This window comes from Chiloscyllium plagiosum, chromosome 18 (genome assembly GCF_004010195.1).
Source record: "Chiloscyllium plagiosum isolate BGI_BamShark_2017 chromosome 18, ASM401019v2, whole genome shotgun sequence".
NCBI lineage: Eukaryota > Metazoa > Chordata > Chondrichthyes > Orectolobiformes > Hemiscylliidae > Chiloscyllium > Chiloscyllium plagiosum.
The window spans coordinates 60656653-60681871 of NC_057727.1; the positions used below are offsets into that span (position 1 = coordinate 60656653).

The window sequence follows — 25219 nt, forward strand, 5'->3', positions numbered from 1 at the left end:
GCCCTCACCTCCTTCCACCTATCGTATTCCCAGTGCCCCTCCCCCAAATTTCCACCCCCCATCTTGTATCTCAGCCCGCATGGCACACCAGCCTCATTCCTGAAGCAGGGCTTATGCCCGAAACGTCGATTCTCCTGCTCCTTGGACGCTGCCTGGCCTGCTGTGTTTTTCCAGCACCACATTTTTCAACTCTGGTCTCCAGCATCTGCAGTCCTCACTTTCTCCTTAGCCCTTGGACTCTAGTTCCCTTTGTTTTTTTTTGTATGCCTTCACTTTTTTTTGCTGTATCCTGGGGTTTGGGCGAAGACATTGCCTTCAGGAGTGGATCAAACCCCTGTGCAATGTACTGTGTTCCTGTGAGTGGGCCTGGTTTTTCAAGGCTGGGCCTGGACTCCATGGAGACTGAACACCTGTGTGCTGTGCATTTGCTGCCTTCAGGGGTGGACTCTGCAGTTTGGAGTGGACTCCATTTTGGACCATGCACCTCAAAAACTGGAGTGGACTCCATTCCTGGGAATAGACTCTATATTTTGAAGACTCTATTTGGACTGTGTACCAGAAAGGACTCTGTTTTTCGGTAATTAACGGTGTTGTTTGTTGTGTCTATCACTTGCACGGTCTTGTGTGTCCCTGGGTTTGGCAGGCCTTACTGTGAGCTGGGAGGTTCATGCGTCGTCCTGGAAGCTGTCACCCCGAGAACCGGAGGGTGGGTAGGCCATCCTGTGAACCTGAAGGTTGGTAGGCTGTCCTGAAAGCTGGAGGGTGTGTAGGCCACCCTCATGCCAGTCGCCCCAAGAGCCAGATGGTGGGTAGGCCGTTCTGAGTGCTGTCGTCCCGAGAAGGGGTAATCGGGACGGGCTGTCCTAGAGGTGGTCGAAAGGTGTGTCAGAGCAGCTGACAGCCAGAAGGTGCGTAGGGGCAGGCTGAGATCTGGAAGGTTTATGGGCTACCCTGCACGCTGTTGTCTCAGGGAAGGGGACAGGCTGTCCTAGAGGTGTCTGGAAAGTGTGCCAGGATAGCCCACTGGCCGGACGGCGCATCTGGGTGGGTGACAGCCCAATGGTACTTAGGGGCAGACAGAGAGCCAGAAGGCAGATAGCTGTCCTCAGCGCTGTCACCCCGGGCGGGCTGTCCTAGAGGTGGTCAAAAGGTGTCAGGGCGCACCGAGAACTGGAAGGGGCATGGAGTGGACAGCGAGCCGGAAGGTGCATAAGGGCGGGCTGCCTTAGAGTGGTCAGAAGGTGGGAGGGACGGGGGCTTGCTGGGTCTGTATTGTATGCACTTTTTTTTTATGTAACTGGATTGGCTTTTTAGGTACAAATGTCATTGTTGCTGTCTTGGCATATGTGAAACTGGGATTTGAGGTTTGTCCTCATTTCCCTGTAAACTGGTTGAACGGTAGGGTTTGGGGCCGGGCTTTGCTGCTCCTCTCCCTTGTAAAATTGTTGTTGTATACAGCTGTAAATCTTAACTGTTTTTCTGTAAACTCTGTTTTTTTTAACTAAACAATTACAAGAGTTCCAGAGTGTTCATTCAGAGTCCTGGCTCTGATGAAGCCGGACTTGTGTCAAGTACTATGCACATGTAAGTAAAGGGTAACTTTATTTACTGGTCTGGTCTCTACAGTATTATTTCAGCTACAATATTGGATAAATATGAAATTGCAGCAATTAGGCTGGGTGGGGGTGATGGGACTGTTGCTGTCATCAGGTTAGAAGGTGACAGTGGGTGAACATGGATGTAAACAATGATGATCAGCAATAGCCAACATTCTTTCAACATGGGGTCAAACAGTAGCAATTCCATTACAACATTCAAAATAAACATGGTTGAAAACCTACTTCATTCATTCCCACCTCCACAATATTTTTAAGGACCAATATTAGGCTCCATGTAGCCTCATTTCCCTGTGTGTAGCTAACACCAACCACAGTCAACACTTGTTCCAGATATGGACCATGCACATGGAAAATCATGGTTTGCCAACTCACACTTGGTAATGTTTTCCTGACCTCCACATTAGAGGCTTTACAAAGCCACTAGACAATGTAAAGCTGGTGTTGCTTAGCCCAGCTTCCAAGTCACTGCTAGGCAACTGGATGAACTTGAAAATGAAACAATGGTTTCAATGAATACTGTGGTTAAAGCAAAGATTTTGGCAATAGTCTTCAATCCATGATTCTCCCAGGACATATAGAGATATAGATGATCTCATGAATGCTGCTGGACGAACAAAACTAAATATTTAGCATTGTTATTATGATAGAATATTGACAGGGCTGGAGGTTTATAAATACTGCTTAAAGACTACATTTAGCGAAGATGAACTGAAAAAGGTCTTACTACATAATTGGAGTCTGGCTTCACCCTGCAAGTCCACACCCAGGATTGCTGTTCCCCAATGCTACCGAGACGAACTCCATCCTTTGTGTACAAAGAGACTTGTTTATCAGAGCCTCCCATCACAATATACTCCCCTTTTGAGAAGTAACTGACACAGCAGGGGTCAAAGTTTAGTGCTCTGTCTTTTCCAATCTGGAATGGAGATAGAATTCAATATTATCAAAAATGTAATCAATTCTATTAGCTACAGTTTTTCAACTGTAAACAATTTAAATATACAGGAAAACAATATTTCAAGTGTAACTAACAGCTCCACCTTGATAAGAATTTCTGAAAATTAAAGTTCTGTAAATTTAAAATAAGGAGTATACTCCAACAGTCCATGGCCACTGATGAAAATTACCTTTATCAGAACCACTTTTCAAGAATGAGGAAGTACAAGTCCTGCGTTGTAACCACCTTTAAATGATCCTATCCGTTATATATAAAAAAAAAGTTAATTGAATATTGCCAGCAGGAAAGACACATTGCCAAAGGTATTAATCTTGTGCTCTTCAGACCAAATATGAGCTTATTAAATTTCAAACCAACAACAACATACTATTGCAGAAGAAAAAGGGTGGTTTTTGTGGTGATGGACTGAAATTGGTCATTCTTGTGTTTTTCCTAATGAATATAAGATGAAAAGCTTCAGCAATGTGCCTGTTATTTTGGCAACATCCAAGTTCTATACTACCAAGCGACTATTTGTAATCAAAAAGTGTTACCTGTTCAACTAATACTGCACAGCACAACCTGGAATTAGAGTTTCCAGTGCCATTACGTAATTCTCAATTAACAGCCCCGTGCGATCACAACTTTAGGACATCCCAAAGAAAATTACAGCCAAAGAAGTACTTTAAAGCATGGAGCAGCTTTGTAATATGTGTGGACAAATGACATTTACCATAAAGTGAAATATTTGTAATTTTCTTTTTGTTCATTCATGGAGGAAGGGCATCATTAGCAAGCCCAACAGCTACTGTCCTCAGTAATTGCCCTCAATGTGGTGGTGAGCTGCCCTTATAAACTAACTGCAGTTCAAGTGGTGAGTCGTCCTAACTGTAACATAAGGAGATCCATGATTTTGATGAATGAATGAGGAAGCTTCCAAAAGATGGTGTGTTCACTTTAAGGTCTTGTTCCCATGCATCTGATGTTCCTGTTCTTCTAGTTGCATGTGGTTGCAGATTTGCCAGAAGAAGCCATGAAGTATTATTACACTTTATAAAAGGTGCACACCACAACTACACTGCACTAATGGTGAAGGGAATGAATGCTTAAGATAGTGGATGGGACAAGTGTTATAGAAAATGTACTCATCCAGGGAGTACACCTTAATACTGTTGACTTGCCTGTTGCAGATGTTGTAAATATTTTACTGAATTGAGTCACAATGAAATTTCAATTTGCTCTTCAGTCACAGTATTTATGTAAGTGTTCAGTTAAGATTCCGGTAAACGTAATCCCCAACCATCTCACATTTGATAGTATGACAGACGGAAGGTCAATAATGAAAGAGCCTAGAATATTACCCTAAGAAACTCCTGCAGAGATGTGCTTTGACAAATATGATTAGTCACCAACAATTACAACCAACTTCTTGTGTGCTAGGTATGACTCCAACCAAGGTAGGCTTTTTCCTTGATTCTCATTTCACTTCCAATTTTGCTCCTTGACCCTAAGGATGAAAGCCTGCTTTTGTATCAAGGGCAGCCATGTGCCCCAAACTCTGGAATTCAGCAATTCTGTCCAAATTTGGGTCACCACGATTCAAACTGCCTTGGCTTTCAGCGTGCAGGCAGTTTGAATCGTGGTGAATAAATGCTGCTTGATTGCACTGGATTGTGCCTTCCATCATTTTGCTGATGATTAAGATTAGGCTGATGGATGCTAATCAGCAAAACTGAATTATCCTACATTTTGTGGACAGAGCATTTTCCTATTTGTGAGGCAGATAGAGCTGTAGGTGTACTAGAACAACTTAGCGCTTGAGCACATAAATAATTTAGCATGACAAATGGGATATGATCATGATCATATCTTTTACATTTCCAGTGTAATGAACTGTTCCTTGATATCACGTGGATTGCACTAATTTGGATAATTTGGATAATTTGCAACTAAAACATGCTTTACCAAATTGGCATTTTTAAGTATGGCTGAGGATATTTCTGACATGCTCTCTATGCTCTTCAATTCTGTGTTCCCTCTATTTTCTGTATGCTGCAACGGACCAGCTTATTGTACTATGAGTTCCTTTAAGATTGGTACGGACATGCATATCAAGAAAGAACTGTTGCTTGTTTGCACTCTTTTGATTCCCTATGCTGCACATTCAGGGTTCTGACATGCCCACACACCTACATACATTAATCCTAATTTAAACATGTTAATGTTTGTTAAACCAAATTAAATTGAGAAATATACATTCCATCAGGTTATATATCGTAGTGGAATACAATTATGCCACTGCTGATAGCCTCAGCTCATTATAAATGCCCGATTTTGAACAGCTAGATCTAATCTGAATTATTCCTATTTGAGAAGGACATTTGCCATGCACAAAGATATTGAGGGTATTCTCTGTGTAAACAAGAATTCACCTCCACAAGGTGAGTGTACAAGTAAATCACTTTGCTCGGCTAAAGTAGGATCCTCCCCAACAAACTGCCACAACCTGATCCAACAGATATTGCCTTCAGAAATCAGCCAGCTAGATCAATGCTGGTGCTTTTTATGATTAGATTAGATTACTTACAGTGTGGAAACAGGCCCCTTGGCCCCACAAGTCCACACCGACCCGCCGAAGCGCAACCCACCCACACCCCCACATTCAGGATGTTGCCTGGTATGGAAGGAAGATCGTATGAGGAAAGACTGAGACACTTGGGGCTGTTTTCATTAGAGAAAAGAAGGTTTAGGGGTGACTTGATTGAGGTGTACAAGATGATTAGGGGGTTAGATAGGGTTGACAGTGTGAACCTTTTCCCGTGTATGGAGTCGGGTATTACAAGGGGGCATAGCTTTAAATTAAGGGGGGGTAGATATAGGACTGAAGTTAGGGGTAGGTTCTTCACTCAGCGAGTCGTAAGTTCATGGAATGCCCTGCCAGTAGCAGTGGTGGACTCTCCCTCTTTATGGGCATTTAAGCGGGCATTGGATAGGTATATGGAGGATAGTGGGTTAGTATAGGTTAGGTGGGCTTGGATCGGCGCAACATCGAGGGCCAAAGGGCCTGTACTGCGCTGTATTCTTCTATGTTCTATTCACCCCCGACCTAACACTACAGACAATTCAGCATGGCCAATTCACCTGACCTGCACATCTTTGGACTGTGGGAGGAAACCGGAGCACCCGGAGGAAACCCACGCAGACACGGGGAGAACGTGCAAACTCCACACAGTCAGTCGCCTGAGGCGGGAATTGAACCCGGGTCTCTAGCGCTGTGAGGCAGCAGTGCTAACCACTGTGCCACCGTGCCGCCCATGATGGACATTCATATTTTGCCATGCTCAGTATTTGCCAAAGTTTTATCTGGTGCCATGAGACTACATTGGTTCTGGAGACTATGTTGAGATTTCCCAGATGGCTTTGTTTCTGCTAGTTGTACACCATTATGCTGCTGCACTTGGAGGTTGCCACTGATGATGTTACCTAGCCAGGTAATGAAACATCTGGATATCAAACCTACAGCTCAGTGAGCAAACCTATACGCTAAACCTCAACCTGAGCTACAAACCTTGCATTATGCTGCTGCCTCGTGAGCTTCAGTTCTCTGGGTAGGGAAGGGTCAATTGGAAGTCTTGGTTGTGAAATTAAACTTCTGGGAAATGAGCCTCTGGTGGGTTGCGAGGGAATCATAAGCTACTTGGGAGATCGGAGTTTAGACTATGGTTAGAACAAATGAAGGAGCCTTACTGTTCAAGATGTTTTAGCCAGTCCTCAGAACAGGAGTATAGCTGTAAAACATTGTCCATCTGTTTCAGTGTACCAACAAATAGGAAGAGAAATTTCTTGATGTTATTGAGCAAATGGTACTGCAAAATCAGGTGAAGATTAATCAGATGGTCAAATGTAAATAACTAAAAGTTGCTATCTGAATTGTGCCAGATGGAGAGATTGTGGCATAATGATAATGCCACTGTACTAAAAATCTAGATTTTGTTGCCAAGGTCTGCACTTGGGTTCAAATCTCACAATGCCTTCTAGTGGAATTTTATATTTAAAAAGTATTTAGACGATCACTTAAAGTGCCTTAGCATGCAAAGTTACAGGCCAAGTGCTGGAAAATGGTACTAGAGTAGATAGGTGCTTAAAAACTGGTACAAATACGATGGGCCAAATGGCCACTTTTCATGCAACTCTGATTCTCTCTCGTCTTAAGCCATATCTTTTGCCTTTTTCTAAGGGCTAGTTTTTGTTGCTAATCAAACTTGCCAGCAAAATTAAGTGCCCTTTTAATGTAATTTTAAACTCTAATTCCTCCTCAACTCTTGCAATAAAGATAAACTTTCTATGCTTCATCATTTCAAGTTTGAACTTGCGAGATTTTAAGAATCTCTTTTTTTGTTAATTTTGCTCTCTTGATCCATTATTTTTCCTTTCCCTCCTTTCATTTCCCTTTTAAAAGATGTTGTTATATTAAAAGTTAGTGTTTTTATTCATCCCTAATTTAGTTATGTCAGATTTGTAAAATGTTGTAAGATGCCCTGTTTACTTCAGCCTGAAATGCCCTATTTCCACCCCACTGTTACTATGAGAATTTACCAGGACGTTGCCGGGTACGGAAAGTTCAAATTATGAAGAAAGGTTGGATAGGCTGGGACATTTTTCACTGGAGCATAGGGGGTTGAGAGGCGATCTGATAAAAGTTTATAAAATAATGAGAGGTACAGAGTTAATAGTAGTTGCCTTTTCCCTAGGATGGGAGATTTCAAGACTAGGTGAGAGGTCAGAGACTTAAAAAAGACATGAGAGGCAATTTTTTTTAAACAAAAGGGTGATTTCCTGAACTTCCTGAGAAAGCGGTGGTTGAGAGTACAATTACAACATTAAAAGACATTTGGATAGTTACACAAATAGTAAAGGTTTGGAGAGATATGGGCCAGGAACAGGCAGGTGGGACTAGTTTAGTTTGGGATTACGTTTGGCATGGATTGGTTTCCGTGCTGTATGAGTCTATAACTCACATTTTCAACAAACTGGGCCATGATTCTTGTTTCGAGCTGCTGGTGCATGGATAGTTTTAACTAACAGAAGACACCATTAGATTTGTTTATTCTTTCATGTGAAGTAGATGTCACTGGTAAGGCCACCATTTGTTGCCTTTCCCTAAATGCACCTGAAATGAGTGACTTATCATGTTATTTCAGAGGATAGTTAAGAGTCAATCTTGCTACTGTGGGTCTGGAGTCAGTCCAGATAAGAACAACAAATTTCCCTCCATTAATCAAATTCCTGGATTTTACTGGCGAATGCTTAGTTCAGTACGCCTTTACTGTGAGTTCAATCCCCACACCAGCTGAGATTACGATGAAGGACTCTCTTTCTCAACCTCTCACATTGCCTGAGGTGTGCTGGCTCTCATGTTTAACTATCACCAGTCCTTTCTCTATAATGAGACAGCAGCTCTATGGTCTGATAAGACTACTGCGACTTGACTTGACACCTTTACTGGGCTCAGTAGTTAAACTGATACTTAACCTGTATGCTTCATCTATTTCATTTGATTAAATGTTACTTTCTGACTAGGAAAGAAAGCTGTATATTTGTATTTATGACAGCTAAGTGTGACATAGGAGCTGTGTCAAGAGGGACATTATTTTTCATAAATGATGTATGCAACTTCCAAAACTCATCCTCTGTAGCATTCTTTCAGAAATGCTTCCCAGACATACCTGTTTCCCACTCAGTTGGTAAAAGGAAAGTCGCTGCCCCCAGTCCGCCACAGCTAAGATGTCTGTGTGTTCATCTCTGTACAAACCAAAATCAAAAGTCAGAAGAACCTCACTGACTAATATCTATGACTCATGATCGAGTTATTCCATAACCACTTGTCTTATTTATTGAGGCACAAAAAGAAATCCTTCTGAAAGACAACAAACCTGAACTTCAGATGAAATAGGAAATAAGTTTGAATGTTCCAGAATGTTTAAATCTGACATTCTTAAATATTGTGAAATAAATACAGAATTAAACTGTTACTGACAGGAGACAATGATTTGGTTGTATGGAAGAGATATTCACTGCAATCGTTTTGCAGCATTTCTGAGGAGAGAAGGGAAACATTGGATGCACAGTTGCTCCTTTCCCAATGTATCCACTGTCAGGATGTAGAATGGGTAAATCGAAGTACTGTGAATAAAAAAGGGGTTCATGTGTGAACTCCCTTTTTTTATGAACTGTCTTAAAAGAAAGCATGTCAGTTGAAAATGACAACTGTCTTTCAACCTGTCGCCTTTAGATAATATCAAGTGCTCTCACTTCAGTTACATCACATACTATTGGACAGCAAAGTTCTCCCTGCTTTGCATAAACAAAATACAACTTCAAAACTGCATTAATATTTTCTCATTTTCAATGTCATTCACTATCATTGAGTTTAAATTTCCTGCTCAGTGCTGATTAGGGTTCAACTCTGGATTTTATTTTCTTCTGAAAAATTGTGTAATTGACTGATACATTTGGTTGAGACTATCCAAACACAATTTCTTATCCTCTAATAGCCAGGAAATAAAGAAGATTTTCATCTCATTCATCTTAAACTAAGCCACTTTGTGATCTAAAGGCATTTCTGGTAACCTGCATAATCCACAACAAAAAGTTTTGTTTTTGCTATCTATAATTCACATTAATATAAATCAAACAAGGTATTGAGCTTTGAAGAGGAACCATCTGAAAAGCATGAAAAGGGTTTGCTCCAATTCACTAGAGTGCACTTCATTACTTACTTGGATGGATTCCAGCAAATTGACCAGATTGGGACAGCACCAGGTCGCTCAATTCTCACTTTCTCTTCTCCACTCTTACTTCGAATGCTGACAATACCATTAAACAGGCTAATGGCCAGATACTGACCATCATTTGTCCAACTAGCAAAGAAGCAGAAATAAGAACAAGTTTAGAAAGCAGTTTCAAGGGGGCAAAGTTAGTGATAGCATTTTAAAACTGCTGTTACTGAATTTTGAAAAGATTTCTATCTTGTCTTGAAGTCATTGACCCCCTTCTGGGATATGCTGTGATCTATACAGGCTATTGGATGGGTAGTGTTCCATACTGGGATCATTTGGTGGCTTAGTGGCTCAGAGGTGAGCACTGCTGCCTCATAGCACCAGGGACCCGAGTTCAATTCCAGCCTCGGGCAACTGGCTGTGTGGAGTTGCACAATTATCCCTGTGTCTGTTTCGGTTTCTTCCAGGTGCTCCGGTTTCCTCCCACAATCCAAAGATGTGCAGGTTAAATGGATTAGCCATAGGAAATACAGGGATTTTGGGGGGGGTGGGGGTGAGTCTGGGTGGAGCGCTGTTCAGAGAGTTGGTGTGGACTTGTTAGGCAGAATGGCCTGTTTCCACACTGTAGGGATTCTATGACATTTGGCTAGTATATAATAATCTGGTACCTATTACAGCTGCCTGCTACTCCACAGCCAGCATGTAGATCCTTTGAAGTAGGAGTAAAGCTCGATAGCCCGATTGAAATACAACATTTTCCAAATACAAAGCAAAGCCAAGTGGTGTATTTGAATTAGTGGTCCAGAGACAAAAACCACTGCTCTGGGAACATGAGTTCAAATCCCACCATAGCAGATTCTGGATTAGTGGTGCTGGAAGAGCACAGCAGTTCAGGCAGCATCCAAGGAGCTTCGAAATCGACGTTTCGGGTAAAAGCCCTGTTCTTACCTCCCACCATAGCAGATCCCACCATTAAATATATATACCTGAAAGAAGAGCTGCCATCGTCACTTTATCTGGCTGACATGTGACTCCAGATCCACATCAATGAGTGTTCTGAAATGGTCTAGCAAGCCAATAAGTTGTAGCAAGCCAATAAGTTGTACCAAACCAGTATAATGTCTGATGAAAGTAATGAAAATGGATAGACTACCTAGTGCTGATCCATGCACTGGAACAATAATGGCACACATCAGTTGGAGATATAAACATCCTCTTTACTAACATCTAGAACTGTTGAAACAACAGCCTAACAGTCATTTTCATGGAATGATACCTCATAGGCAGTGTCCCAGAACCCACCATCAGCATCCCAGGTTATGTCCTGTCCCAATGGTGGGTCAAACCCAGAGAGGTGGCCAGCTTAGTGATATACAATCTTGACAGGACTGGCGTGGGATTCCTAACACTGACTCTGGACCCAAGTCATGTGGTATCAGGTCAAACATTGGCAAGGAGACTGCCTGCTGATTACTGCTTGCTATCATCCACTCTACCCTGCCTTGGTAATGAATCAGTACAGCATTTAGAGGAAGCACACAGCGAGCATGCAGAATGTACACTATGTGGGGAACTTCAACATCAATTACTAAGGTTGGCTTGGTAGCACCACTACTGACTGAACTGGTCAAGTCCTAAATGACATGCACACCTGGCAATGACAGTATCAGTGAGAGTGACCACTGCACAATCCTTGTGAAGGCAAAGTCTCACCTTCACATTGAGGATACTCTTCATCGATTTATCATGCTAAATCAAACAGATTTGACACTTCCAAATTGGGAAACCATGGGGAGCTGTGGGCCATCAGCAGCAACTAAATTGTATTTCATAACCTCATGGCCCTGCAAATCTCCATTCTACCATTACCAACAGTGATCAACCAAACTTGAATGAAATGAGCAGGAGAGCATGCCAGGAGCACCATGAAGCATACCAAAAAAAGGAACAATATTTTGGTGAACCTACAATACAGAACCCCTGCATGCCAACAGTGGAAGCAGCATATAATAGACAGATCTAAATGATCGCTAACCAATAGATTAGATCTTAGCTCTGTATCCCTATCACATTCAGCAGTGAATGATAGTGAATAATTAAAGACCTCAGTGGAGGAGGAAGCTCCACAAATATCCTCAACTCTCAAAAATGGAGCAGCGCATGACAATCGTGCAAAAAAGCAGGCCAAAGTTTCTTTGGGGCAACTTTCAGTCAGCAATGTTGCGTGGATGATCAATCCTGGCCTCCTCGAAGTTCCCAGAATCAAAGATGCCAGTTTTCAACCAAGTTAAAAATCACACAACACCAGGTTATAGTCCAACAGGTATAGTCAAACCTGTTGGACTATAACCTGGTGTTGTGTGATTTTTAACTTTGTACACCCCAATCCAACACCGGCATCTCCAAATCATGACAGTTTTCAACCAATTTGATTCACTCCATGCTCTACTAAGAAATGGTTGAAATGCAAAGGTCATTATTTTTGGATAAAATCTTCAGCTGTTTCATCAATAACCTTCTCTCCATTAAAACTAAACTACTCCCAACTACCTGTTCCTGGCCTATATCCCTCCAAACCTTTCATATTCATGTACTTACCCAAATGTTTTTCAAACATTGTAAATGTACCCACATCCAGCACTTCCTCAGGAAGTTCATTCCACATGCAAATCCTTTTAAAATCTCTCTCCTCTCACCTTAAAAATGTGCCCCCTATTCTTGAAATCCCCTATCCTAGGGAAAAGACAACTACCATTACCTCTATCTATACCCCTCATGATTTTATAAACGTCTATAAGGTTGACCCTCAACCTTCTAGGCTTCAGCAAAGTAAGTCCCAGCCTATTCAGTCTTTCTTTATAAAAGGCTTCAAACCTTCCATATTCGGCAACATCCTGCTAAGTCTCTTCTGAACCCTCTCCAATTTAATAATACCTTTCCTCTAACTGGGCGACCAGAAGTATTTCAGAAGAGCCACCAATGTCCTGGACAGACAACTTCAGCATAACTTCCCAACTTCTATACTCAAAGTACAGAGCAATGAAGGCAAGCGTGGTAAATGCTTTTTTTAACCACCCTGTCTATATGTGATGCAATGGCATGCCGACATTAGTCAAGAAACTTGAGAATGACTGCAAGTGTTACAAAAGTCTTTTCACACATTTTTTTTCATTCATGGGATATGACCATTTCTGATGAGGCCAGTGTTTATTGGCCATCCATAAATGATCTGAAGAAGGTGGTGCCTTCTTGAGCTGCTGCAGTCCTTGTTGTATAGATACACCCACAGTGCTGTCGGAGAGGAAGTTCCAGGATTTTGACCCACTGATAGTGAAGGACAGGACAATAATTGTAAGTAAAGATGGTGTGTTACTTGGAGCAAAACTTGCAGGTTGTTCATTTTGGAAGGGAGAACAAAAAAGACTTATTTAAATGGAGAAAAACTGCAGAAAGCTGTAACACATTGGGACTTTTGGTGGGGGGGGGTGTGGAATGTGTACATGAAACACAGACAGCTAGCACACAGATGCAGCAGGTATCAGGAAAGCTAATGGCCCTTATTTCCATTGGATTGAAGTATAAGAGTAGGGAAATCTTACTACAACTGTACAAGATACTGGTGAGATCATATCTGGAGTACTGTAAGCAGTTTTGGTCCTCTTCTTAAAATATATTTTAAGAAAAAGAATTATGTAACTGAACCCCTATTTGAAACAAAACAGAATCCAATCTGCCTTTTGATATTCACTGGCAATGCCAACATAGATTTCACCCATTATCAACATATTGGATGCTACTACTGACCAGAAACTGAACCAAACCACCTTTACAAATACAATGGCTACAGTACAATATAGTGCAATATGATAGCAGTACAAATCCAACCTGGCCAATTTCTATGTTAATTACCCATACTGTCATTGGCATTGCACCAGCTGTAGAGCAGATTAGGAAGCAGTTATGTCCTTTAGTACTGAACCAGCTTGGCCAGTACTGATGCTACTGCTCCAAAAACTCCAACCAATGTAAAATCTGCATCCTTGCCACCTCTGTGCTTTCTCCAAGTGTTGCTCAACATGGAAAAGTACTGACTTGATCCTTTCAATAGTTACAATAGTTGCCAGAGGCTGAAACTTTTGCAGCAAGTAAGTCATACCCTGACAATGCAAAGCCTTCTCCATGATCCACAAGGTACAGGTCAGGATCACTTGATCGGATGATTGCAATACTCAAGAAGTTCAACACCATTAAGATCAATGCAGTCCACTTCATCGGTTACAAAAACTGAAAGAACTGCAGATGCTGGAGATCAAAACCACTATCTAAAGATATGATGCAGTAATTCAAAAAGGCTCCTTCAACAGCACCATCCAAACTTCTACCAGCTAAAAAGATAAGGGCAGCATACTCATGGCTGAAATAGGAGTAGGAGTAGGAGTTACCTGCTCTATCAATCAACAAGATCGTGGCTCAAGTCCACATTCCTGCATTTCCTAATTCTTCTACTAATCATGAATCTATCTATCTATCTATCTATTTCAGTCTTGAATATATACAAGGACTTGGCCCCCCCAGCTCTCTGCGGCCAGAGGATCCAAAGAGTCACACTCTGAGAAGTAATTCCTCTTCATCTCAGTCTTAAGTTGGCATCTGCTACTTCTGAGATTATGCCATCTGGTCCCAGACTCTCCCATGCCAGATGATGGGCTCTTGCCTGAAACATCAATTCTCCTGCTCCTTGGATACAGCCCTGAATTGCTGTGCTTTTCCAGCATCCCACTCTCGACTCTGATCTCCAGCATCTGCAGTCCTCACTTTGTCCATGATGGAAAACATCCTCTCAGCATTTATTCTGTCAGCCCCTTAAGAATCTTATCATCTTTCATCCTTTCAAATTCTAATGAGTAGAGTCCCAATCTGTTTAGCCTTTCCTCATAGGTCAATCCCTCCATACCAGAGATCATCCTCGTGAACTTTCTCTGAACTGCTTTCAATGAAATAATATATTTTCTTAAATAAGAGAACCAAAACTACTTACAGTACTCCAGATGTGATCTCACCAGCATCTTGTACAGTTGTAGTAAGATTTCCCTACTCATACTTCAACCCAATGGAAAGAAGGACCATTAGCTTTCCTGACACCTGCTGCATCTGTGTGCGAGCTTGCTGTCTGTGTTTCATGTACACATTACCCCCCCCACCCCCAGTGTTACAGCTTTCTGCAGTTTTTCTCCATTTAAATAAAACACTGCCTTTTTGTTCTCCCTTCTAAAATGAACAACCTGCAAGTTCTGCTCCAAGTAACACACCATCTTCACTTACAATTATTGTCCTGTCCTTCACTGTCAGTGGGTCAAAATCCTGGAACTTCCTCTCTAACACTGTGGGTGCACCTATACAACAAGGACTGCAGCAGCTCAAGAAGGCACTGCTTTCTCCAGGTCATTTATGGATGGCCAATAAACACTGCCCTCATCAGAAATGGTCACATCCCTTGAATGAAAAAAAAATGTGTGAAAAGACTTCTGTAACACTTGCAGTAATTCTCAAGTTTCTTGGCCAATGTCAGCATACCATTATTCAAGTACTATGACTAAAAAGGTCCAGAAAATGCTATTTTTAAGTCTGATATATTTTTCTCAATGGTGGATAGGAAGGTAGAAGTCCCAGACAAGGTCCAAACTCTGTCATTTTCATGTGCTGGTCCTAGTGAGAACCATCTTAAAACTGAAGGTAATTTTTGCTGAATGATTCTCCAATGATCCTGGAATAAATTTGCTTCATTAGAAGTTGCAGAACCCTGCACACTGTAACTTGCTGTATGCCAATCCAGTGAGATTATGACAGCTATGTTTCTGATTTTAGCCAATTTAAGAAGCAAGAAAATTTATTTAAAATCTGGATGTATTTTTATAACCATACATGTGCTAATCATGACGTTCATGCATGTCCTACGCACAAATGTATTAAATGTTTCTGAATCACTCTGATATAAACACAGTTTCTTTTAAAGTCGTGACTGTAGCAAAGATATTGCACAGTATGATACATTTGTGATTCTCTTTACAGATGCACACAGTAATCCTTCAGCCCATAATGAAGAAAACTGTCTAGAATAAGCAAATTGAATGATGGATCTGTGGTGTTTAAATGGAATTGGATCAAAGGAGATGCAGACACCCAGTTTATAATTACAACTCTGAAGCTCAATTTGCAATCAGCTTTGGGAATATGTTTAAAGCCAAAGGCAGCAATGATATGAGCAGCAAAGACTGGATTACCTGCAGCAGGTGATTTTGCTGTTGACTTTGTGCTTGGAGACAGATTTCTGCTCTGGCGACCACAAACCTGCAATTAATTCATTTTAAATAGAGGCAAAGTAAATCAAATTCAAAATTTTTACAGACTCTAAATTAATTCAACCATTCTTTGAGCTCAAATTTTTGTCTCTAATCTTTCTGCAGTACTCATTTCAAAACAGGGATCTGGCAAACAGCAAAGAAGGCTGAGAGAATCATAGAATCCCCACAGTGTGGAAACAGGCCATTCGGCCCAACAAGTCCACACCGACCCTCTGAATAGTATCCCACACAGACCCATTCCCCCACCATATTATTCTACATTTCCCATGACTAATGCACTTAACCGACACATCCCTGAACACTATGGGCAATTTACCATGGCCAATTCACCTGAGATTTCAGAAAGTGACAGACAATTTTGTGGAAAAGACAGAAAAGTATCAGATGTAATTTAATATCAAGAAGCATAAAGGAATGAACTTTGGAAGGAAAAATTGAGAATGGGTGTATACACTAAATAGGAAGACACTGAGGATGTCAACTAATTTAAAATGACTTGGTCTGAAAGGTAGACGAAGGATGTAAAGGCATCGAATTCCTACAATATGTACATGAGTCCTTTTTAAATTAGTATGTAAGAAGCCCGAAAGTTTTGTGAATAATTCAGAAATGAAGAATGAACCAAAGCAGATAGAGGAATAAAATACTGGGCGTCTCGGCCACAATGACCATAATAACATAATCCAAATGAAATAACTCCTTAGAGGCTGGTATCCCAATCAGGGAATTCATATTCTACCTGGCGTCCACCTGGCTGACCTCATTACGATCACTAAAGTAACATACTTTAAAATAATACCTGAGAAGGATGGAAGCAAAAGACAAAGACTCAATAATAAACTGCAGAAATGCCTATTTTGAAAGTCTAAAACTTGGTAAAACTGGGAAACAACAATGGAGAACAGTAATGAGAATCATTTAAAGCAGTTTATAAAGCAGAACAGCTATACTGACAAAGGGTGATTAGAATCAAAATTAAACTTTTTAGACAGCATCTTCCAAATCCACGACCACTACTGTCTAGAAAGACAAGAGCAGCAGATACATAGGAGCGTCACCATCTGCAAGTTTCCCTCCAAGCCACTCACCATCCTGACCTGGAACCATATTACCAGGTACTAGAATTTAGAGAATTTGGAGTCACTACAGTGTGGAAACAGGCTATTTGGCCCAACAAGTCCACACCGGCCCTCCTAAGTGTACCCCACTCAGACCCATTCCCCTCCTCTATTACTTTACATTTCCCCTGACTAATGCACCTAATCTACACATCCCTGAACACTATGGGTGATTTTAGCATGGCTAATTCACCTAATCTGCACATCTTTGGACTGTGGGAGGAAACCGGAGCACCTGGAGAAAACCCACGCAGACACAGGGAGAATGTGCAAACTCCACACAGACAGTTTGCCAGAGGCTGGAATCAAATTCGGCTCACTGGCGTTGTGAGGAAGCAGTGCTAACCACCTAGTCCCCCCCTCCCCCCCCCAATCAAAATCCTAAAACTCCGTCCCAAACAGAAGATTGAGGGTGTACCTACACCAAATGTCTGCAGCGGTTCAACAGGTCACTCTCACCCTCAAGAGCAATTAAGGATGGGCAATAAATGCTGGCCCAGTCAGAGAAACCTACATTCTATGAATGAATAAAGAAAACCTGCCCTGATTATTTATATATTAATTCTGCCCACTCACTTTGGATTAGACAAATTGCTATTTCCAACAAAAAAAAATTACATAAAGCTAAATTAAATCATTAACATATAATAAAAACACAAATGTAACAATTTTCTAAATTTTAAAAAAACATTGAAAGAGCAACTTACCAAAGTCACTGGAGGAACAGGATGCCAGTTGGTGAGTGACTGGGTTGTATGCGATGCACTGAATGGAATCATTATGTCTGTAAATAATAAACTCAGTTATTGCAAATTATAAAGTTACAGAGATATACAACACAGAAACAGGCCTTTCCATCCAACCTATCCATGTCAACCAGATATCCTAAATAAATCTATTCCCATTTGCCAGCATTTGGTCCATATACCACTATACCCTTCCTATTCATATCCCCATCCTGATGCCTTTTAAATTAATTGTTCCCACCTCCACCACTTCCTCTGGCAGCTCATTCCATACATGCACCACCCTCTGCATGAAAAGGTTGCCCCTTAGGTCACTTTTATATCTTTCCCCTGTCACCTTAAACCTATGTCCTCTAATTTTTGACTCCCCCACCATGGAGAAAAGACCTTGTCTATTTACCCTATCCATGCCCCTCATTGTTTTAATAACCTCTATAACATAATCCCCCAGCCTCCAACAGTCCAGGGAGAATAGTCCCAGCCTATTCAGCATCTCCCTGTAGCTCAAACCCTCCAACCCTGGCAATATCCTTGTAAACCTTTTTTGAACCCTTTCAAGTTTCACAACATTCTTCCTATAGCAGGGAGATCAGAATTGCATGCAACATTCTAAAAGTGGCCTAACCAATGTCCTGTACAGCTGTGACATGGCCTTCCAACTCCAATAAAGGCAAAGTTAAATGATAAAGGGTCTTCTCTAATTCTGAGAAACATGAAATAAGAAGTGTCCACAGGTGCTTCTGAGCTGCTGTATGTTTCTATTACAGAAAGTTATCTTGGAGTCTCGCTCTTGATAGCTCCATTACAAATTAACACACATACTCGTACAGTTTCAACATACAACTTATACTACCTCTGCCCCAGAAGATGGATGGAGATACTGTTTTTGTCTGTTGTCTATAAACAATGTACCTCAAAAGCTAATGGCCAAATATCAATGAAGTATGGTACACCGATAAGGTACTGCCCAAGGATGAAATGTCTAGTTTTTGATGCAGATAGAGATTCAGATTCAAATCCTGTATTGACAGATGGAATAATTTTTCTTTAGAATGCTCTGGATTATCCAGGTGCTTTGGTAGAGCTGTCACATTTGTCAAAATGTGAGAAGAGTTTCAAAAGTAGGTTATTAGATTGAGAATTGGTCTGAAGCCTCCTCAATGTGATGAAAGCTCTTAGAACATAGAACATAGAAGAATACAGCGCAGTACAGGCCCTTTGGCCCTCGGTATTGCGCCGATCCAAGCCCACCTAACCTACACTAGCCCACTATCCTCCATATGCCTATCCAATGCCCGCTTAAATGCCCATAAAGAGGGAGAGTCCACCACTGCTACTGGCAGTGCATTCCATGAACTCACGACTTGCTGAGTAAAGAAAATAATAAAAATATTTATCTTCTCCACATTTTAGTTGTTCAACAACAACCAGGTAAAGGAAATCTTCAAGGTGTTGAGTTAACACAGTGTGATGCAGGTATGCATCGTAATTAGCCTGAGTTAACATTCATACCTCAAACAGCTATGCAAAAAAAAAAGGTCACTATCATTTTGCAGATTGAGAAATCTTCTGTGTACAAACGGACTTGTGTGGTTCCTAAATTACAACACTGATTAACTTCAAAATTATTTCACAGGGTACTTCACAGGGTGTAAAATGCTTTGAAACATCTAATGTTCTTCAAGAGCACAAAATAAGTTATCTTTTTTTCAAGCACATAGCATGTCCTTAAATGTTCTGATGATGACAACAGTTGGTGGAATTTGAATTCAACTCAGAAAATCTGGAATTTAAAAAGTTAGGCTGAGTAATGGTGACCTTGAAACTATCGTTGGCTATACTAAAAGTCCATATTGATTGCTGTAGTCCTTTAAGGCAGGAAATATGCTGTCCTTACTCGGACTTTTATGCAATGGTTTCACACAATTCAATGATTTGCTAGGATATTTGAGAGAATGCTTAAAACCAATATATCTGAATTCATGTATCGACCAGACTAGCTATGGCAGATTTCACTCCCCAAAAGACATTACTGAATCAGTAATGGGTTTTCAATAGTTTTCCAGTAGTTTCATAATTATCATGACTGAAACTGGAATTTATTGCAGTTTATTTACTTAATCGAATTCAAATTCTCCAGCTGCTGTGAAATTTGAATTTGTGCCTTCAGATCATTAATCCAGATCTCTGGATTACTAGTCCAGTAAAATAACCACCATGCTAATTTACCCACTGATTCTCTATTCTTCACTTCCCTCCCACTTTGGATCTATAACCCTTGGCTCACTGCTCCTTGGAGAGTTTCAGCCTGAGACTATCAATTGTTTTGGTCTTCCACTTTCTGCCCCAACTTCCCCTGGACCTGTCAGCAATGCTGAGGGAAAGTTAGTGACAATTTTTATTTTATTTTTGTTTCTTTTTACAGAAAGATCCAATAATTGCATTAATGACACCAGCTTTAAAGTCATAATCTGCTTTTCACTTGCATATAAATATTTTCAGTTTAGGAGAAAAATAAATAAGTAAAACTCACGTATATTTCAAGATGCCTTCCAGTTTTGAAGTCCAGATTATAATGCTCTTGTCAGTGGAACCCGATGCAAATCGTTTACCTGATGAAAGATTGCAGAATCTAAGTAGAGTAATTTTTGTCCAATGTGCTATCACCATGATGAATGAAGGTAGCCCAACACATCTGCACATATGTTCATAAGTGGGCTCTTTATGTAAGCCATATGATATCACAAATTAGCATGAGCAAATCTGCCTGAAGGTAGAGCACAAGGATTAACAGAATTTCAGGCCAGTTCTGGGTATAGTGTCATACATCTCCTTGCACAGAATCCAGGGACTTTGTAAATAAGTGAACCGTCTAAACTCATAGCAAAGAAACATTATGGGAAGGAAACACAACAAAATTAAAATCAAATCAAAATAATTGTCAGTCTTGATTCAGACTGAAAAGGTTTATATGCTGGGAATGTCAGAATGTAAATGATAATGAGGAGTGGCAAGCTTCCCAAATCAGTTTGTGCTGAAATGTTTGCTTAGCCAAACATTGATGCATTACAATTGGCTTCAAGGAAAGGAAAATAAATATGTTGAGGGCCCTGAGAATGATCATTACCCATTTAATGGAAAGTGCATGTCTACATTTCATACAAGACCAGCTGAATAGTCTGCTAACACACTCACTCTTGGTATAAGTTATCAGAGAACAACCACACCCATGGATCCACACACAGCCTTCAGTACACAAATTTGATATTGGTTCACTTTATACTTCTGTACAGAGTGCTCCTAATAGACACAACTGTCACAGACTGGGCCCTAATTGGAGCTCGTGTACTTTGATATAATTAAGAGAAAATTGAACGACGATCAATATGTATCATCAATGCAGGTGGAGGCGTTGAGAGGGGAACAAAACATGGTACTTCAAAACACGACTCTATTAAATTGCTACAAGAAATATAGGTACATAACTCTCATCACCTACCATCTTTAGCATAGGCAACACAGTATACAGTGTCCCTGTGTCCTTTGAGTGGCTGAATAAGAGTGCCATCAGAAGTATCATATACCTAGAAATAGAACACAGCAATTTTTACTTCATACCTATACATGTATTTTACATTTTAATCCATTTCATCAACTCTACAAACACACAGTTAGACCTGCACATCTCTGTCTATATTCTCAATGGTACAACCTAAACACAGGGTGAGGGGCTCCAACTAACTTGACATGCAAAGCCAGGTTCAGTCCATATCTCAAGAACAGGCCTATCTCTTCAGTGAGGCTGATGCCCACATCAAAGGTGGAAATACAACAACTGCTGCAGATCTCTGGGGCTTACAGCAGTACTGGCTGCTGACACAAAAGCTTTTTAGGTCCCTATGTAGAAAAGTGATCTACTTTTAGGTTACCATTGCCTTGCCTTCTCAAATAACCCTACTTAGAGCTGAGGGGGCAGATTCAATCTAATGTACTACAGAGAAGGGTCATTCTCTTTAGGACCCTTCTCTCTAAATGACATTGTTGGTGCAATGAATAATGTCCTCCCTCACCTACCTCGTGGATCCCAGAAATCCTCCTCCTATCCTACCTGGGAACTGAGCACTTCCAAGAACAGCACTGAATTATTGCTGAGATTTGTCCATTTGCAATTAGTGACATATAGATGGCTATTGCTATGTTATAAAACACACTCAAGACCAAATGTAAATGACCAAATATCAAGTCTGTCTGCATCATCTAAGGCTAACTGGATGGACTGAAAGTTGGTCAAATCATGTTATTCAAACCTGCGCTATAGTCACAGCTGTTTGCTGATCTGAACATCTTAACATGTTGATTAAAAAAAAATCATAAAGGAGCATCCAGAATGCCCTAAGTTTTAAACTAATCAGAGAGGGGGTATGGTTGGGGAGAGAGGAAACGTTGATTTACAAAGCAAAAGGATATGGCAAATTATAGTGCAGCTATTTGGATAATAATACCTGGAAGGGGACTGGAAGGAAGCCTATTACAAACATAGAAAAATGATATTAAGTATAGTAGAAAGAGGAAAAATGATAGAAAGACCAAATTAATGGCTCTTTATTTAATTGTTGTATTATTTGGAACAAAATAGATTAATTAATTGCATTAATACTGGTTAATGGGTGTGATCTTATAACAACTGCAGAGACATAGTTACAAGGAGATCAAAGGTGGTAGCTAAATATTCAGGGGTACTTAATTTTGCAAAATGACCGAACAAAGAGTGGCATTGAGAAGTGCCTTAGGAGGATTCTGGGAGAAGTCAGCTCGCTCACCTTGACGGAGAAGTGGATCATGGAGGACCCGATACTCAACAGTAGGAAGACCATCCAACACAGGATGGCAGTGAAAAGCTACTGAGGAGAATTCTGGAAGAAATTGGCTTGCTCACTACAACAGAGAAGAGGGTCACAGAGGACTTGGTGTCAATGCAAGGAATTCCAACATGTAAGGCAGAGCCTGGATTAGTAAACGGAACTACGATGCTGTAGCCATTACAGTTCAGCACCTCAACATTCCAGGGTTTAAATGTTTCAACCATGATTGAAAGGAATGTAAAAGGAGTGGGGGAGTTGCTTTACTAATGATGGAGAATGTCACATGTTGGAGGGCTCATCCAGTGAGGCTATATGGGTAGAACTCAGGAATAAGTAAAGTACAATTACTCTGATGGGTTGTGCTATTGACCTCCCAATATCCAGTGGGAGATAAAGAAACAGATATGGAAGCAGATCATGGAAAGATGTAAAAGCAATAGGGTTGTCGTAGTGGGTGATTTTAACTTCCCCAACATTGACCGAGACTCCCTTAGTTCCAGGGGCTTAAATGGGGTAGAGTTATTTTGGTGTGTCCAGGAGGGTTTCTTGAAATAACATGAAGACAGTTGTACTAGGAATGAACCTGAGTAAGTGATTGAACTTTCAATGGGGGAGCACTTTGGAAACAATGATCATAAATCTGTAAATTTTAAGCCAGCTACGGATAAGGATAAGACTGATCCTTGGGCGAAAGTGCTAAACTGGGGAAGGCTAATTACAACAATGTTAGGCAGGAATTGGAGAAATTAGACGGAGGGTGGCTGTTTAGGGTAAATCCACGTCAGACATGTGGGAGTCTTACAAAGGCCAGTTGATCAGAGTTCAGAACCAGCATATTCCTGTGAGGATTAAAAGATAACGATGGCAAAATTCAGGAATCCTAGGTGACATGCGATTTTGGAAGATTAGTCAAAAAGAAAAAGGAAGCATATATAAGATTTACAAAAAGGAAATCAGATAAGGCTTTTGATGAATATAAAGAAAGCAGGAAAGAACTTAAACAAGGAATTGGGGGGCTAGAAGGGGCCCTGCAATGCCCTTGGCAAGTAGGATTGAAGACAAATCTCAAGATATTTTATACTTACATTAGAGCAAGAGGTAGCTAGGGAAAGGGTGGGTCCACTCAAAGACAAAGGAGGGCATTTATGTATGCGGGAGGTCTTTAAGGAGGACTTTGCATCAGTATTCACCAAGGAGAAGAACATGGATGATAGTAAGATTGGGGGGTATGTTATATATTCTTCAAGAAGGAGGTGATGTTGATTGTCTTCAAAGACATTGAGATAGGTAAGTCCCCAGAGCTTGATAGGATCTATCCCAGATACCAAGGCAAGCAAAGGAGGAGATTGATGGAGCCTTGACAGAAATCTTTGTAACCTCTTTAGCCACATGCAATGTTATAAAAGACTGGACAATAGCCAGTTCCTTTGATAACCCAGGAAATTAAAGGCCTGTGAGCCTTACATCAGTAGTAGAGAAGTTATTACAGAAGATTCTCAGGGACAGGATTAACTTGCATTTGGAAAAGAATGAACCTATTAGGGATAGTCAGCATCAAATCTGATTGAGCTTTTTTTGAGGAAGTTGAGGATGGTTGATGAGAGTAGGACAGTAAATATTGTCTACATGCACCTTGCTAAAGAATTTATCAAGTTCCATTTATCATGGTAGGCTGGTCCAGAAAATTAAATCACATGGGATCCACGCTGAGCTGTTAGGTTGGATACAAAATTGGCTTGCTCATAGAAGACAGAGGGTAGTTGTGGAGGATGTTTTTCTGACTGGATGCCTGTGACTAGTGCTGGGACCTCTTGTTTGCAATTTGGATAAAAATGTGTCTGATTAAGTTTGCAGACATCACGATAATTGGTGGAGTTATGGATAGTGAGAAAGGTAATCAATGGCTTTGGATATAGATATCTATATAGGTTACAGATCCGTGGGAAAGTTGGGTGGAGTGTGAAGTGAGAGAGTGAGTGATCTATTACCTCACATATCGAGGGAGATGCATTGAAAAGTGATGCATTTTGGGAGATCAATGCAAAAGCAAAGCATACAGTAAATGGCAAGATTCTTAGGACTACAGAGAGGCCTGGGGGTGCAAATACGCATCTTCCTGAAAGTGGATAAGACGGTAAAGAAGGCATATGGCACGCTTGCCTTCATCAGTCAGGACATTGAATACAAAAGTTGGCAAGTCATTGCAGATGTACAAAATTTTAATTAGGCCAAATTTGGAGAACTGTGCACAGTTCTGTTGCCACACAATAGGAAGGATGTGCAGACTTTGGAGAAGGTGCAAGGATGGAGAAGGCTGCTGCATGGATTAGAACATATCAGCTATAAATGGGAGGTTGGACAAACTTGGATTGTTTTTGCTACGAAGGCTGAAGGGCAACCAGATAGAAATCTGTAAAATGATGAGAGGCATGGATAGAATGGATAGTCAGAGTATTTTGTCCAGCGTAGAAATGTTAAATACAAGGGGGCACAGTTTGAACTAAGGAGGGGAGAGTTTAAAGGAGATGTGCAAAGCAAGATTTTTTATGCAGTCAGTGTTAGGTGCCCAAAATGCACTGCATGATAGCAACATTTGAGAGGTATTTAGACAGATACAGAATGGCAACATCCTGGTCAGCACAGACATGACGGACTGAAGGCACTGTACTCTTCTATGTTCTATGATTGTCAGAAAGAAAAGGGTGCTGATGTAGCATTGTTAAAACGGGATGGAATAAGTGCAATTGCAAGAAATTACCTTGAATCGGAAAATGTGGAATCCATATCAGTGGAAGT

General features: G+C 40.8%; 1 protein-coding gene across 1 annotated transcript in view; it reads right to left on the reverse strand.

Moving 5' to 3' along the window:
• Positions 1-25219, reverse strand: part of ift122 (intraflagellar transport 122 homolog (Chlamydomonas)) — a 139422-nt gene that overhangs the window by 104051 nt on the left and 10152 nt on the right. The window contains exons 3-9 of the mRNA XM_043708443.1: positions 21061-21145; positions 20095-20173; positions 17523-17599; positions 15617-15683; positions 9336-9476; positions 8283-8358; positions 2344-2535 (exon numbers count right to left, since the gene is read on the reverse strand). Of these exons, the coding sequence (XP_043564378.1) occupies positions 2344-2535; positions 8283-8358; positions 9336-9476; positions 15617-15683; positions 17523-17599; positions 20095-20173; positions 21061-21145 (717 nt within the window). The remainder of the gene's footprint in view (positions 1-2343; positions 2536-8282; positions 8359-9335; positions 9477-15616; positions 15684-17522; positions 17600-20094; positions 20174-21060; positions 21146-25219) is intronic.